This window comes from Chelonoidis abingdonii, chromosome 3 (assembly GCF_003597395.2).
Source record: "Chelonoidis abingdonii isolate Lonesome George chromosome 3, CheloAbing_2.0, whole genome shotgun sequence".
Lineage (NCBI taxonomy): Eukaryota > Metazoa > Chordata > Testudines > Testudinidae > Chelonoidis > Chelonoidis abingdonii.
In genome coordinates, this window is record NC_133771.1 from 211,542,353 (window position 1) to 211,555,805 (window position 13,453).

At 42.6% G+C, this 13,453-nt stretch overlaps 1 protein-coding gene across 3 annotated transcripts in view; it reads right to left on the reverse strand.

Annotated features, from left to right (window-relative positions):
- Positions 1–422: 422 nt before the first annotated feature.
- Positions 423–13,453, reverse strand: part of SNX5 (sorting nexin 5) — a 35,225-nt gene continuing 22,194 nt past the window's right edge. For all 3 annotated transcript variants that reach the window (XM_032795873.2, XM_032795872.2, XM_032795871.2), the window contains exons 5-13: positions 12,939–13,062; positions 10,925–11,020; positions 8,825–8,930; positions 8,663–8,738; positions 6,728–6,767; positions 6,559–6,645; positions 4,622–4,781; positions 2,095–2,180; positions 423–994 (exon numbers count right to left, since the gene is read on the reverse strand). In XM_032795873.2, coding sequence (XP_032651764.1) covers positions 944–994; positions 2,095–2,180; positions 4,622–4,781; positions 6,559–6,645; positions 6,728–6,767; positions 8,663–8,738; positions 8,825–8,930; positions 10,925–11,020; positions 12,939–13,062 — 826 coding nt within the window. In that variant the 3' untranslated portion in view covers positions 423–943. The remainder of the gene's footprint in view (positions 995–2,094; positions 2,181–4,621; positions 4,782–6,558; positions 6,646–6,727; positions 6,768–8,662; positions 8,739–8,824; positions 8,931–10,924; positions 11,021–12,938; positions 13,063–13,453) is intronic.

Sequence of the window (13,453 nt, forward strand, 5' to 3'; positions counted from 1 at the left end):
CAATTCACCTGCCACTCAGAGCATACCAAGATGTATTTCTTTAGGACAACCCCCAACCTGAGCTCAGCTACCAGTTGCTAGAGAAAAGGAAATTGCCAGGATGCAAAGTACAGCAAGAAAGCAGATCTTCAAGGCAAGAGGTCAAGTCTACCAGTCATTTTAGTTCAAGGGTGTCAAGAAACCCTTCAGGTTTCCTACTGGATTGTGTTTCGCAACAGGTTTTTTAAATGTTAGTTTGTAAGAAGATAATCAGACCACAAGCACCTGTACCGACTTCAGTCTTGTTTTTGCCTTAAACTGCAACAATCATTCAGGTTAAATATTCAGTACTGGTTTTCACGATACCAAAACAAACTACTTGGGGCTTTAAATCCCACATACAGATTATACAAGGCCATTTAGTTTACAGAAACACTACTTCATAGTATTAGACATCTTTATTTTTGCTGTATTGCTGAGTGTATAAATACTGAATGTAGTCATAGAAATCCAAAATACACTGTAGTAGAAATCTGTCTATGAAGTGGAATGTATTTTACCTTATAAAATTGCTTAAGAATGTACACAAGACCCTCCCAAATATGAACTTCTTTAACATAGTTTAGGCTAGAGAGAAAGATTGCAAAACCACCTAAATTTCATTCACACTTGGAGAGAATTGCCCCTTCTTATCATTAGTACTCGTACTTTTTGCCTACCTTGAGATATTAACTCAACAGGAAATTGGCTACATCCAAGTAATTCATACGCAATTCAGCTTTCATTTATACCATGGAAACCAATACAATTGGCATCAACACGGTTAAATATTAGTCAAACAAAAGGTTTGAGCCAATGTCTTTATTTATATATTTTAACCTAATGAAGTCAAGCTAAATATAAATTCTCAGGCTGTGAAGTGCAACTCATGCTGTTTTTTCACATTCTTTCCGATTAAGGCGCCTTAGTTGTTCTTGAACAAGTCAATGCAGCTTTGCAGGAGAGAGACACTGTTCTGGAAGGGAAGACAGTTCATTCTCAGTGAGAAGCGTGGGATCAAAAACAGACACCAAATTAATTCACACTCTGGAAACAAGCGAGCTTAGCAGTTTTGATGCTCTCAAAAAGGGAAAGGCTGAATTTTCTGGACTCTGTCTGAAAGCTACATTTAGTATCATCACTACAAAGACCACTAGAAGGATGCTAAGGTTGCATAGACAAGCAAACAAGTTAGGAAGTTCCAAAATTAAGGTTGCACAAGTAACCTTAATTCTGCCCCTTTTGAAGTGTGCATATATACTCATAATTAAGGACGTCACATACTATTCTCCTCCACCCACAGAGCCCCATCTCATTCAGTGATCACTACAGAACAAGCATTTGCAAGATTGTCTGTGCAACTCATGAGATAGGAAGTACCCTCCCCATTTTACAGCTGGGTAACTGAGGCACAGGGAGACTCAAGGCCAGGATTTGCAAGTGTCCACTAACTGGGTGCCAGAAAGATTAATGTAGCCTGATTATTCAGAGGTGCTGAGCATTTGCAGCTCCCATGGACTATTGGGAGGTCTGAGTGCTCAGCACTCATGAATGAGGCCTTAGGTGTCTCATGTTGGGTGCTCAGAAGATGAGGACCACACTGGCCCCTCTGAATTTAAGTGATTGTGCAGTGGCCCAGACAGTCTGTGGAAGAGACCCAGGAGAACTGGATCCTATCTTCTTCCTGCAACATTCTCTACACCTTTCAACTACTCCAGCAAATGATGCAGGAGCCCTACAAGCAGCCTCATTATCCATACTGGATATTCAATCCCTGAGCATCCTCCATCCTGCACACAAAATACTGGAGAGCCCTGCTGAAAAAGTTAGTATGCAATCATACATACAGGGGCCAACCCAATCTGGCTTTTCCTAGTTTTTGTACTTGACTCAAACTTAACCTTTTAAAAAGGTTATTTTGCATGTAATTTCTTAGCTTTACAAAGAAGGAACAATCCTATAATGTGCAACCAGAGTAAAAAGCACTCTCCCCCGGAGAAAGGTTTGGGAGTATATGTGGTCCCAGATGTGGTGTTACAGTTGTGCACTTTTACACATTAGGGAGAGAGTTCTTACCTTTGCATGCTTGATTTCCAGTTCAGCCATTTCAATTAGATTTTTACGAAAGGCTGCTATTCTCTTCCGCTTGAAGCTGATCAGTTCTACAAACACAAGAGGGAGGGAATATAAGAACATTAAATTCTGGAGAAGCAGGGAACATAAAAGGACCTGCCCTTTACTTCGACCCCATTCACATGGTATCAGTCTGCTAAACTTACGGTTTTAACTGGCAAAGTTTACACGCTTACGGTTGCAAGTCAAGCCATCCTAATGTGATTCACAGACTACAGGCAGCATTCAGCACTCAGAACAAGTTTGACACCCCTGCCTAGCAACTCCTCTGAAGAATAGTGTCCCCAAGAAGTTGAAATTCCTAAGAGAGCAGACCCAAGGAATAGCCGTTTTGGCCTCCTGTTTCCTCCTAGAAGGAGAGTATAAAAGCAATAGTGTGGCACCTGTACAACAGCCCAGGAATCTGGGCTTTGAACTCCTTTGCAGCATAGGGAGACTGACCATACGGTGGTACCACAGGAGAAAGGGAGCTAACGCCATTTAAACCCTGCTTAACATAGAGCTAGACTCCACGTATAATGAATCAGAGGGAAAGAAAGTCTGGCTTCCCTCAGGTAGGAAAACACTTGGAATGGCTGGCAGTCAGACAATGTGTTGTGCCTCCTCTCTGCATGGAGGCAGGTCAGACAAGAGGGACTACCCCTTGCTGGACTGCCTGATGTTCCAGAAGCACCTGAGAGCCACCATGAAGCATAGGGCCCCACCACAGCACCCACTAGACAGCACTTCACTCACCTCATCTGCTTATGTTTTTGAATCCCTTCCCTCATGCCTTGTGTGCTTAGTCCTAGATTAAGCCGTTTGTAGTAGGAACCTAACATGTTTGCAGAATCCCTAGTACACACCAAAAAACTGGTATATAAATGAAAGAGGACTAAGTTAGAGACAGCAACAAAGTCCTGTGGCACCTTCTAGACTAACAGACATTGGAATATAAGCCTTAGTGGGTGAATACCCACTTCGTTGGATGCATGTTTGAAGTGGGTATTCACCCACTAAGGCTTATATTCCAATATGTCTGTTAGTCTAGAACGTGCCACAAGACTGTCGCTTTTTACAGATCCAGACTAACATGGCTACCCCTCTGATAAGTTAGAGACCGACACTGACTAGATACTCTAGACAGTGCAGCAGAAATGCGAGTCAACTGTTTTTTTCCTCCTCTCTCCTTAACACACAAGCCTACCCTAGACTTATGAACATACTCCTAAGTAACAGTGGTTGAATGCAATGTGCGGTAGATTATAGAGTAGCTTTAGTCATTCATGCTGCAATACCACATGAACTTTTATGCAAAGCAAGTACTTTGCAGAGTGCTTAGAAACTCTTAAATCCACTGTTTACTTAACTGGGTGGGAGGTTATGATTTTACATGCAATAAAACAGCAGCACCAAGAGGTTAAGTAACGTACCCTAAGTGACAGCAAGTCAGGCAGCTCCCCAAGTAGAACTGAATTCTCAGTTCTCTGCTCTAGCTGTTAGGTCACAGATCTGGAGTTGCACCATCATGCATCTTAACGTGTGCTGAGTTTGTTATGAACATACTGAAACCCTTAAGTCAGTTTCATAAATCAAGTTTCTCCTTCGGACAGACTAGTCAGAAGAGTCACTCCATATGTGACGTTCTGAAGTGTCAGCCCTATGCTCCTGAAGTGGTGCATGCAGTTCTCTAGTTGTACATGACTGCAGCTTCTCTTGTGGCCAAATACATTTACGTTCTGGCCAGCAGCATGTGCATTCCCAGATCACTCCTGCCCTTGTGTAAAAGGTGCACAGTTGTTCATGTGAGGGTATGGCAGACCTGTTAGCTCTGCCCTAGAATGCCCCTCCTCGGCGGTAGAGCAGACTTGGGAGTGAGGAGTGTTGGGACACAAGAATGAGGGAAGACCACTTTCCTCTTGCATGTTTTACTAGCGTGCTTGGGCTCTGATCAGAAGAGTTTTGCCTTGTTTTCCATTAGATACCTCTCACACTAGACCTGCATGACTCAAACACTGCTCTAAACAGACCACTGACCTACACCCATTTGGGCATCTTGACTTTGTTTAGCTGAAGGGATTTAGTTCCAAAGTTACTCTTGGGGGAGAGAGATAGCAAGAACGAAGCTTCAACCCAAAAGGTAGACGCACGAACATTAAAGCACCATACGGATAGGCCCTTGTTCTTTTTTCAGTATTACAATGATCTCCTTAGTTTGAAGAACACCAGATGACTGACTGTTTAAATTGAGGTAATCAATTATTAGAAAGGAATATTTAGGGATGCTGAGACTTGTCCATGTGATGTAAAACGGTTTGCTTGACTACCTTACTCAAAGCCTGCTAGCCTGGAGAGAAGAGTTAGGAGAAATGGGACTTCGGGGTGAACTGTGGGGCACAGTACTCCATGGAGTTACTATGGAGAAATTCCCTCTGAGAGGCCTGGAAAGGATGCAGAGGATCATGGAATTTAATGCACTGTGATGTTTTACCTTCCTTTGCAGACTCGGAAAGCTTTTCGAACTTCTGACAGCAGTCCTGCTGGTGTGCTTCTGCCAGTCTGACATCTTTGCTTTTCAATCTAGCTTTGTCCAGGGCTTTGTTTGAATTTTCATAGTCCACAAGACTCCGGGTACGTCTGTATAGGAGATCCTGTAAGAAAAAAATATTGGATGTTACTCTTACTTGTATCAACAGCATCTAGAGAAATTGGTTCTGGATTCTGTGCTTTGACTGCAGAGTAAAGGAAGCAATAAGCCTAACAAAACTGTACTTCTAAGAGGTAGGATCAAGTGCTCTGCTGGCTTAGGACTTGAGGTGCTTAAGGAGTGACATTAATGGCTGCAGAGATGCACTACCACTGTATGTACACTAATCTAGAAATACTTGTACAGAACAGTGGTCTGTAAAAAGTTAAGGCATCAAGAATGCCCTTTAACTACAAAGAATACGGAGGCTACTGTTTGAGTGGCTAGAGTGTTTGTACTGCATTTCTCTGAATGATCCAATGCAGTCTCACACACCCCCACCCCCCGGGTTTCCATCTGTACTATCTGCAACATCTTCTCTAGGCCAGCGTGGCCCCCTCCTTCACAACAGTACCAGCATGATCAGAATGGAACACTGACCAGCAAAGGTACATGGAAGGTCCCACCACAAACTTGATCTAATGGAATCTGAACTCAGGTTCACACCAAATCCATGACAAAGCAATGAGAAGTGGTAGGAAGCCGGTGCCATTTTTAATCTTAAACATGAAGGGTGTTTTTGAAAGAACCCTGTGCTAAGTTAAGTCTCTCCTCATCGAGGTCAGTGGGTTTACCATTACTTGAATGGGATCAGCATTAGGACTACACTAAGCACCTCTGAAAGTCCCACCCTAGAGCTTTATGGGAATGGTGACAGCTCATGGTATATCTACACAGTAAAGAGAAACCTGTGGCTGGCAAGGGCAAGCCAACTCGGGCTCATAAGGCTTTTATTGTGGTGTGGTTTCCAGCCGAAGCCTGGAAATCTAAGTTCTAGGACCCTCCAACTGTGCAGAGCCCCAAAGCTCGGGCTCCAGCCTGAGCCCAGAATTCTACACAGCAATGAAAGCCCTGCAACCTAAGCCTTGCATGCCCAAGTCAGCTAGCACAGGCCAGCCACAAGTTTCTTTGCTGTGCAGACATATCCTCAGGGGACTTGGAACATAAGAACAGTCATACTGAGTCAGACCAATGGTCAAGCTAGCCCAGTATCCTGTCTTCTTGCAGTGGCTAATGCCAGATGCTTCCAAGGGAATGAGGGGCAATCAAGTGATCCATCCCCTGTCATCCAGTCCCAGCACGTGTCTGTCAGGATTGGGGGCGAAAGGCTGTTACACACTGCAATAATCTCAGGTTAGCTATTCAATTAAAGGCAAAAACAAGACTCAAGTTGGTACAGCTGTTAATGATTGATTATCTTCATACAAATTAAGATTTAAAAAAAAGTCACATAACCCAACTCAACCAACCAGAAACCTGAAGGGCTTTTGAGACTAACTAAAACGGCTGGTAGACTTGACCTCCTGTCTTGAAGATCTGGTTTCTTACATTAAGTGGTAAAAAGAGAGTTGACTACTTGAGAGTCTCCCTCAGTTGATGACAATTGCAGAGTATTTAAGCTGTCAGCCAGCAGATCCCCAGTTTTGGAGGGAGGAGTTGTCAAGAGTTCTCTCACTTTGCTCTGAACTTCTCTACTCTGTTCTGCTGGATTAAAGCCCAGAAAATATGCACAGCAAATCTCTTTCCAGGGACAAGGTGGGGGAAAAGACTCAGGCTGTATTCCTTGTTGGGGAGGGGGGGGGCAGATGGAACACACATGCACAAGCTCCTGTGCTAATTAGCAAGTTTGTAACTAAGTAACTTCAGGGAATACAGGATGAGCCTTAGCAGAAGTGACTCACTTTTGCTGCTTCTATGTTGAGCATGTAGTATCGTAACAGTTCAGACAGCTTTAAGTCTTCATCTGATGACACACGACTCTCTACCTTCTACAGAAGAAAGGAGCAAATAGGAATGACGGAACAAGAGACAATGAAGCCTAGGTTTACAGATCTTCAAAGAAGCTCTTACCCTGAGTTTTTCAAAGAGCTCAGCAACTTTCAACAAGTACCTAAAAGAGAGAAAAAAATTTACTTACATTTCATTGAGATCTGTAATGTACCACTTGAACAAGAATCTTAGCATGAGAGCAGAAACCTACACAAGTTTGCATACTGGCGTAGGTGCTAGTTTAGACAAGGGCTATTTAAACGAGGAAATTCATACACAGGTAAGAAAATGTGTCTGGACTGAAACCGAAACCAGTGAGAAAAGACAAGGCGCTTTTAGCTTTAGCCTGCTTATGAGAGTCTACCCAACGTGCAAGCTTTGTTCCAACGGGCTTGTCTTTATGCTTTAGAGCCACAAAGAAGTGTTTAATAATGCTTACAGGACACCACTTTGAGCGAACATTTTGCATTGCACCACACTTATTTATGCAAGTCATTCAGGCCTCAGATATATAATGGTTCTCTGACCAAAACTGACCTGATAAATTAACAAATCGCTGACTTGCATTGAGAAAAGAGCCTCGGTGCAGACAATTATAAATCAGTGTTTGTCCAAACCCACAAAACCAATGAATGGTATCATTACATTCTGGGAAGACACTGACAGCTATCCTATGCACCTTAACAGCATCTAGGAAGTATGTTGTGGGTGCTCCTCTATATGTCTTAAGGGCAATGTACTCTAGTACGACCTGGTTACAGGAGCTAGGAAGAAGGAAGACTAGCCAACCTGTTTACAGGTAGTCAGGGGTCCCTTCTACGCTAAAAATTCTGACATCCCCAGAAGGCAGCCATGTGTCAGACAACTACAGGCTCCAGGTAAAGGACACACACAGTTCGTTGTCACCATGAGTACTGGCCATGTATGGACGCATGCCAAGTTTACAGACAAGCTTGTCATACACAGGGTACAAACTTAGTTATGTTAGCCAGGGCTTCTTTAACATACAAAATGGGAAATGACTGCCTAGGAAGGAGTACTGTGGAAAGGGATGTGGAGATCATACTGGATCACAAGATAAATATGAGTCAACACTGTTGCAAAACAGGCAACATCATTCTGGGATGTATTAGAAGTATTGTAAGCAAGACTCAAGTAATTCTTCCATTCTACTCCTCGCTGATTAGGCTGCAACTGGAGTATTGTGTCCAGTTCTGGGCACCACATTTCAGGGAAGATGTGGACAAACTGGAGAAAGTCCAGAGAAGAGCAACAAAAACGATTAAAGGTCTAGAAAACATGACCTATGAGAGAAGGCTGGGAAAAAAAATTGGGTTTTTTTAGTCTGGAGCAGAGAAGACTGAGAGGGGACATAACAGTTTTCAAGTACATAAAAGGTTGTTACAAGGAGGAGGGAGAAAAATTGTTGTTAACCTCTGAGGATAGGACAAGCAGCAAGGGGCTTAAATTGCAGCAAGGGAGGTTTAGGTTGGACATTAGGAAAAACTTCCTAACTGTCAGAGTGGTTAAGCACTGGAATAAATTGCCTAGGGAGGTTGTGGAATCTCCATCATTGGGATTTTTTAAGAGCAGGTTGGACAAACATCTGTCAGGGATGGTCTAGATAATACTACTGAGTCCTGCCTTAAGTGCAGGGGACTGGACTAGATGACTTCAAGGTCCCTTCCAGTTCTATGATTCTATAAGGCTAAAATGAGTCCATATCTGCTGGATTCTCCTAGGATTCTATTAAAAACATTAAGTGGAAGTGGATATGGGGGGGAGGGAGGGGGGAAAATGTTAAGTGTGCCATATTGATAGCACCATTAAAAAAATAAAATAGAAATAAAAAAATCCCACATTCTGAACACCAATCACTAGAGATACTAATTACCAAGAAGGGGACCTCATACAAAGCCAGGATTCAGTGTATTGTGTAACAAAATTAAGAATTGGAGTACTTCAGTGAATACCTAATCTTGGACTTTTGCATGAACAATTAGTGGGTTTGCTTACTTTTTAGTGACTGTGGGCTCTTCTAAAGCCAAGCTGTTCAAGCAAGCTGAAGTGCTGATGTAGTCATCTGCAACATCTGCAGGAACAAGGACAACGCTGTCAGTTTTGTCTCTAGTGACACACACTGACATTACATAGAAAAGGTTTGTAAAAAAAGTTCACTTTTATGGGATCTTGTCATCTTATCTGCCTTTGCGCATGCATCCTTGATTCTGTTGTAATAGTTTACGAGAAAAGTCTTCTCTTGCTCAAAGAAGTCATCCACCTCCTGAAAAAAAGTATATGATCTGTCAGGCCGATCGCAGGGCTAGATCATTAGTACTGCCTTCATTTACCAAAGACTTCAGTAAGAGACTTTAAACCTCTGCCCCTATGTTGTGAATCCGGCCATTAAGTGTGGCTACACATTTCTAGCCTCCCCTTCACAACGAAACAAGCCAAAGCTGCTTAAAATGTTTCTCTAGTACAAGTTTCTTCTTTATGCAGAAGTGATGAAGGACCCCTACAAAGAGTTTGGTGGCACTGAATTTTCATTTTCCTTTTGACATACCTCCACCCAACTTGGGTTGCTACTAAAGAGCCCCAGGGCATCCTAGGCTGCAAGTTAGTGATATTGCAGACCCGATTCTCCAGGCTACTGGTGTGTGATGGGCAGCAATTTAAAACATTACAAAAGTTCAGAAGTGATGGTTCTTACAGTCATAACTGGCATTACAGCATGTACTATCAAGTTCAGTGTTTCACTACTTATTTAGTGCAGCCAAGTTCATTAACATGGTAATCCACTTAAAAGCACAAGCAAAGGAAGTTAATTTTGCCTTTAACACTGAGAATGAAAAAAGCTTATTCAACTCTTAATTAGTGCAACTACAACACATGATGCACATGCATCTGTTGCTCTGCACTTCAGAAGGTTGTGAGAACCACAGGAAATGTAGTGCAGAGAGTCTCCTTAGATAATGAAAAGTTCAGGTAACAACTGTGCTACTCTGTGCTGTCCATCACTAGTCAGTACCTCCCCAAATTATGAGCACTTCAAAGATAACTAGTTCTCTACTTCGTCAGCAGGAGCTGGACTTTTAGATCTGATTTTTTGTGGCATTTCCTTAGAAAAAGCCTAGGTCATGGGAGATTAGCATTGCTGTCTGAAGGGGCAGAGGTTCAGAAGCAAGCTCCAGGTTAAGTGGTTGGTCTCCTAAGGTTTCTCTCAATGTTAACAGTCCTATTGTTCTAGTGCAGGGGTCTCCAAACTTTTTATGCCCAAGATCACTTTTGAAATTTAAGGGCAACCCAAGATCTGCCCCACCCTGCTCACGCCACACCCACCTCCTCCATCACCCCCACCCCACTGTCACTGGGCTGGGGGCAAGGGGTTTGCAGCATGGGGGGGGCTCTAGGCAGAGCCTGGGGCACAGTGTTGAGGTGCAGGAGCGGGAGAATTAGGGTGCTGACTCCGGCAGGGGGTTTGGGGTGCAGACGCTGGGAAGGGTGTTCAGGGCTGGAGGGCAGCCTCCCACTGGTTAGCACTTACCTTGGGCAGCTCAACAAGGCTAAGGTAGGCTCCCTGCCTGGCCTAGCCCCACACCACTCGCCGAAGGGGCCAACATGCTGGGCGGAGGGGGGCAGGTGGCTCTGCGCACTGACCCTCTCTACAGGCACCACCCCCCAAAGCTCCCATTGGCTACAGTTCCCCGGCTGTAGGGAGCTGCAAGGGTAGTGCTTGCAGGCAGGAGTAGCGTGTATTGGTTTCTGGAGCTGAGTGGAGGCATTTTAGTACTATTAGATATGCAAAAAAAAGTTTCAGCAGACCACCACATTTTTGCCCAAGAGTTAACTACATTCAGAGCAGTTTCTTTAGCAGGATATTACTGTGCGATTCTTCACAGTGTACTGAAACTTTAGTTGTTTTTTTTGTTTGTGTTTGTTTTTTTAAAGAGAGAAAACTGACTCCTTAGATGCTACCTCCAGTATTTATATCCTTGGAGCCCAGGATTTGTCAATTTCATCCCAAGCTTGCCAGCCATGTACTTCTCTAGGCAGGCAGGTTTTACCTATTCAGACACAATCAAGTGCTCTCACAACTCTGCAATGGATTGGCTTAACTGACCCTTCAGACTTGACAGCAGATATGAGGTAAGCAAGTTATTCAGCATACTCTTGACAAAGCTAGGAGAAGCCTGCACCAGGAATAAAGCAATCCTACACAGTGGAAAGCAAGAGTGAAGAGGTATCTGATGGCTGTTGAAGCGGAGCAATTCTTACCTTCACTCCAGAGAAGAGGACTTCATCAGCACTCTTCACCATGCTTTTTAAAAAGCCACCAAACATTTCTTTAGTATTTTTTCTCCGAACACTTAGCTAAAAAACAAAAAAGTTTTAGGGGAGTAAAAAGCAGTTCAAAGACAAGCTTCAAGTTTAATGTTGTCACTGCACCATACAACGTGATGTCTGTAATGCATTAACTTCCAGGTACATTTGAAAATAGGAATTCTAGAGCAAACTTGCAATTCAATGACTTTTAAAGTTATAGCACCAGAGAGGTCTTCTTGTAATGAAGGAAGGGACTATTGTTAGAAACAGGAGTTAAATGAATTCAGCACAAAGACAAAATTTATAACATCCTTGTTCATAACAGCCTTTCCCACAGCTGCAGGTGCATTTCAACAGCTGGTCTTTAACCCCTCTGAATAAAGAGGGAACATACAAGGCAGAGATGCTGTGTAATGTGCATGTTACACAGCAGCCCCTACAGCTGGAGAAAGACAAAGGGTCTGAGGTGCACAGGCTTTTCAGAAAAGGTTGAATTTTTAGGGAAGATAAAAAATCCTTTTAAAAAAATTTAAGTACATTTCTTTAAAAATAATCCTATTGAAAATTAGTTCTGAATTATGATAACCTATGTTAAGGCCTATAATTACTCTAACACTTCAAAACCAAGAATATTTGAGAAGTATGTTTGCTGCTGAAGTCTTCCAGGAAGTCACTGGCTAAGCACCTGGGAGTCATGGTGGGGGGGGGAGAAGTGGTTTGAGCATTAGCCTGCTAAACCCAGGGTTGAATGTTCAATCCTTGAGGGGGCCATTAAGGGAACTGGGGTGAAAAAAGTCTGGGAATTGGTCCTGTGTTGAGCAGGGGCTTGGACTAGATGACCTCCTGAGGTCCCCTTCCAACCCTGATTGTTTGTTGAAGGGCTAAACAAGCTTAGCAGTAGCCTCTTCTACAGACGCAGAGAGGCTATTTTCTTCATTTGTGTATTCAACTAGTTCAATTCAACTCCTAGTTTATTCAAAGTGGAGGTTGAAAGCTTGTTTCCTGCCCTTCCAATCTATAGAAGTGGGTATGGGAACGAGATCTACAAGGTCTAAAATCTTGACGACATGGGGACCAAAAAGTCAATTCAATTCCCTAACTACAGTGAAAGCTCACTTGAATAAGTTATAAATTAAAAACATTTGAATATGTAAGAAAAAAATCCAATCCAAAAACATTTAAAGCGGATTTAATTAAAGCATTTTTCAATGCTGTTCATGCATTTTAAATTTAATTCCAAAATTTCCAACTAAATGTAGTTTGACACAAATCATGATTAGTGGATCTCCCAGCTAGCAAAAAGTAATACCAAATTATACCACCCATGAGAATCAGCCTCTGTTGGAAGACAACTGAAAGGTACACATGAAAACCAAGACTTGAATCAGTGATTTAAATCAATGTTTCTCATTTGCCAATTTAAATCCTGATTTAAAGTCAGCGTGTTAAGTCAATCGAGCCTGGTTTGTATGTTGCAATTTATATTTTGAGGCAATGATATTTCTGTCATGAATACTGACTCAAGTTTTTTTGTTTTGGTTTGTTTTGAGTGAGATGGCATTTTTGGCCCTAGGATATTCTTTGAGACGTTGATTGCACAATCCTACACAGATAATAGTATAAACCAGTGGTTCTCAAATTTCTGTACTGGCAACCCCTTGCACATAGCAAGCCTCTGAGTGCAACCCCCTCCCTTATAAATTAAGAACACTTTAATATATTTAACACCATTATAAATGCTGGAGGTAAAGTGTAGTTTGGGGGTGGAGGCTGACAGCTCATGACTCCCTGAGGAGTCCCAGTCCCCAGTTTGAGAACCCCTGGTATAAACCCTATGTAGGATTGTGTGTTTACATTAGAATTTGCTATAGTTGTAACAAAATTGATAAAACGAGTTCATGGAAACTGACTGCATTTTTAACATCCTGTCCCAGAAGTGCAGAGGAAATGGAGGAATATTCCTTACATCCTGGTCATACTCTAGGAAAACATGGAAGTTGCGATCTTTGTTGAGCACAGGATGAGAAGAAAGTCGCTGAAGGAAAACTTCATGTGATGACACAGTCTTCTTAAACACAGCAAGATATTCACTGGAAGATCAAGGGGAAAAAACCCTCAAAGTTAAGAACTGATGAAGATGTGTAGTCTGCACCACCTACTTCACTGCACAGAGCATTGCTCTGACAAAAATAATTTTATTTAACGCTTCAGGTTTATTTAACGCTTCTGAACAAACATTCCTGTCTCCACCTGGCCATTTCCAGTATATTTTACAACTCACACAGATGACCAAAAGACATCTTACGAAGGTTAGAGACACAAGCTGGGTAGGGTAATCTCTTATTGGACCATCTTTTGTTGATGAGACACAAGCTTTCGAGCTACACAGAGCTTCTCTCAGGGCTGAGAAAGGTACTAAGGTTGTTAGGCATTTATATGGTTTATCTAACAAAGTCCAAAACTTTCTAGCAACAGAGACCT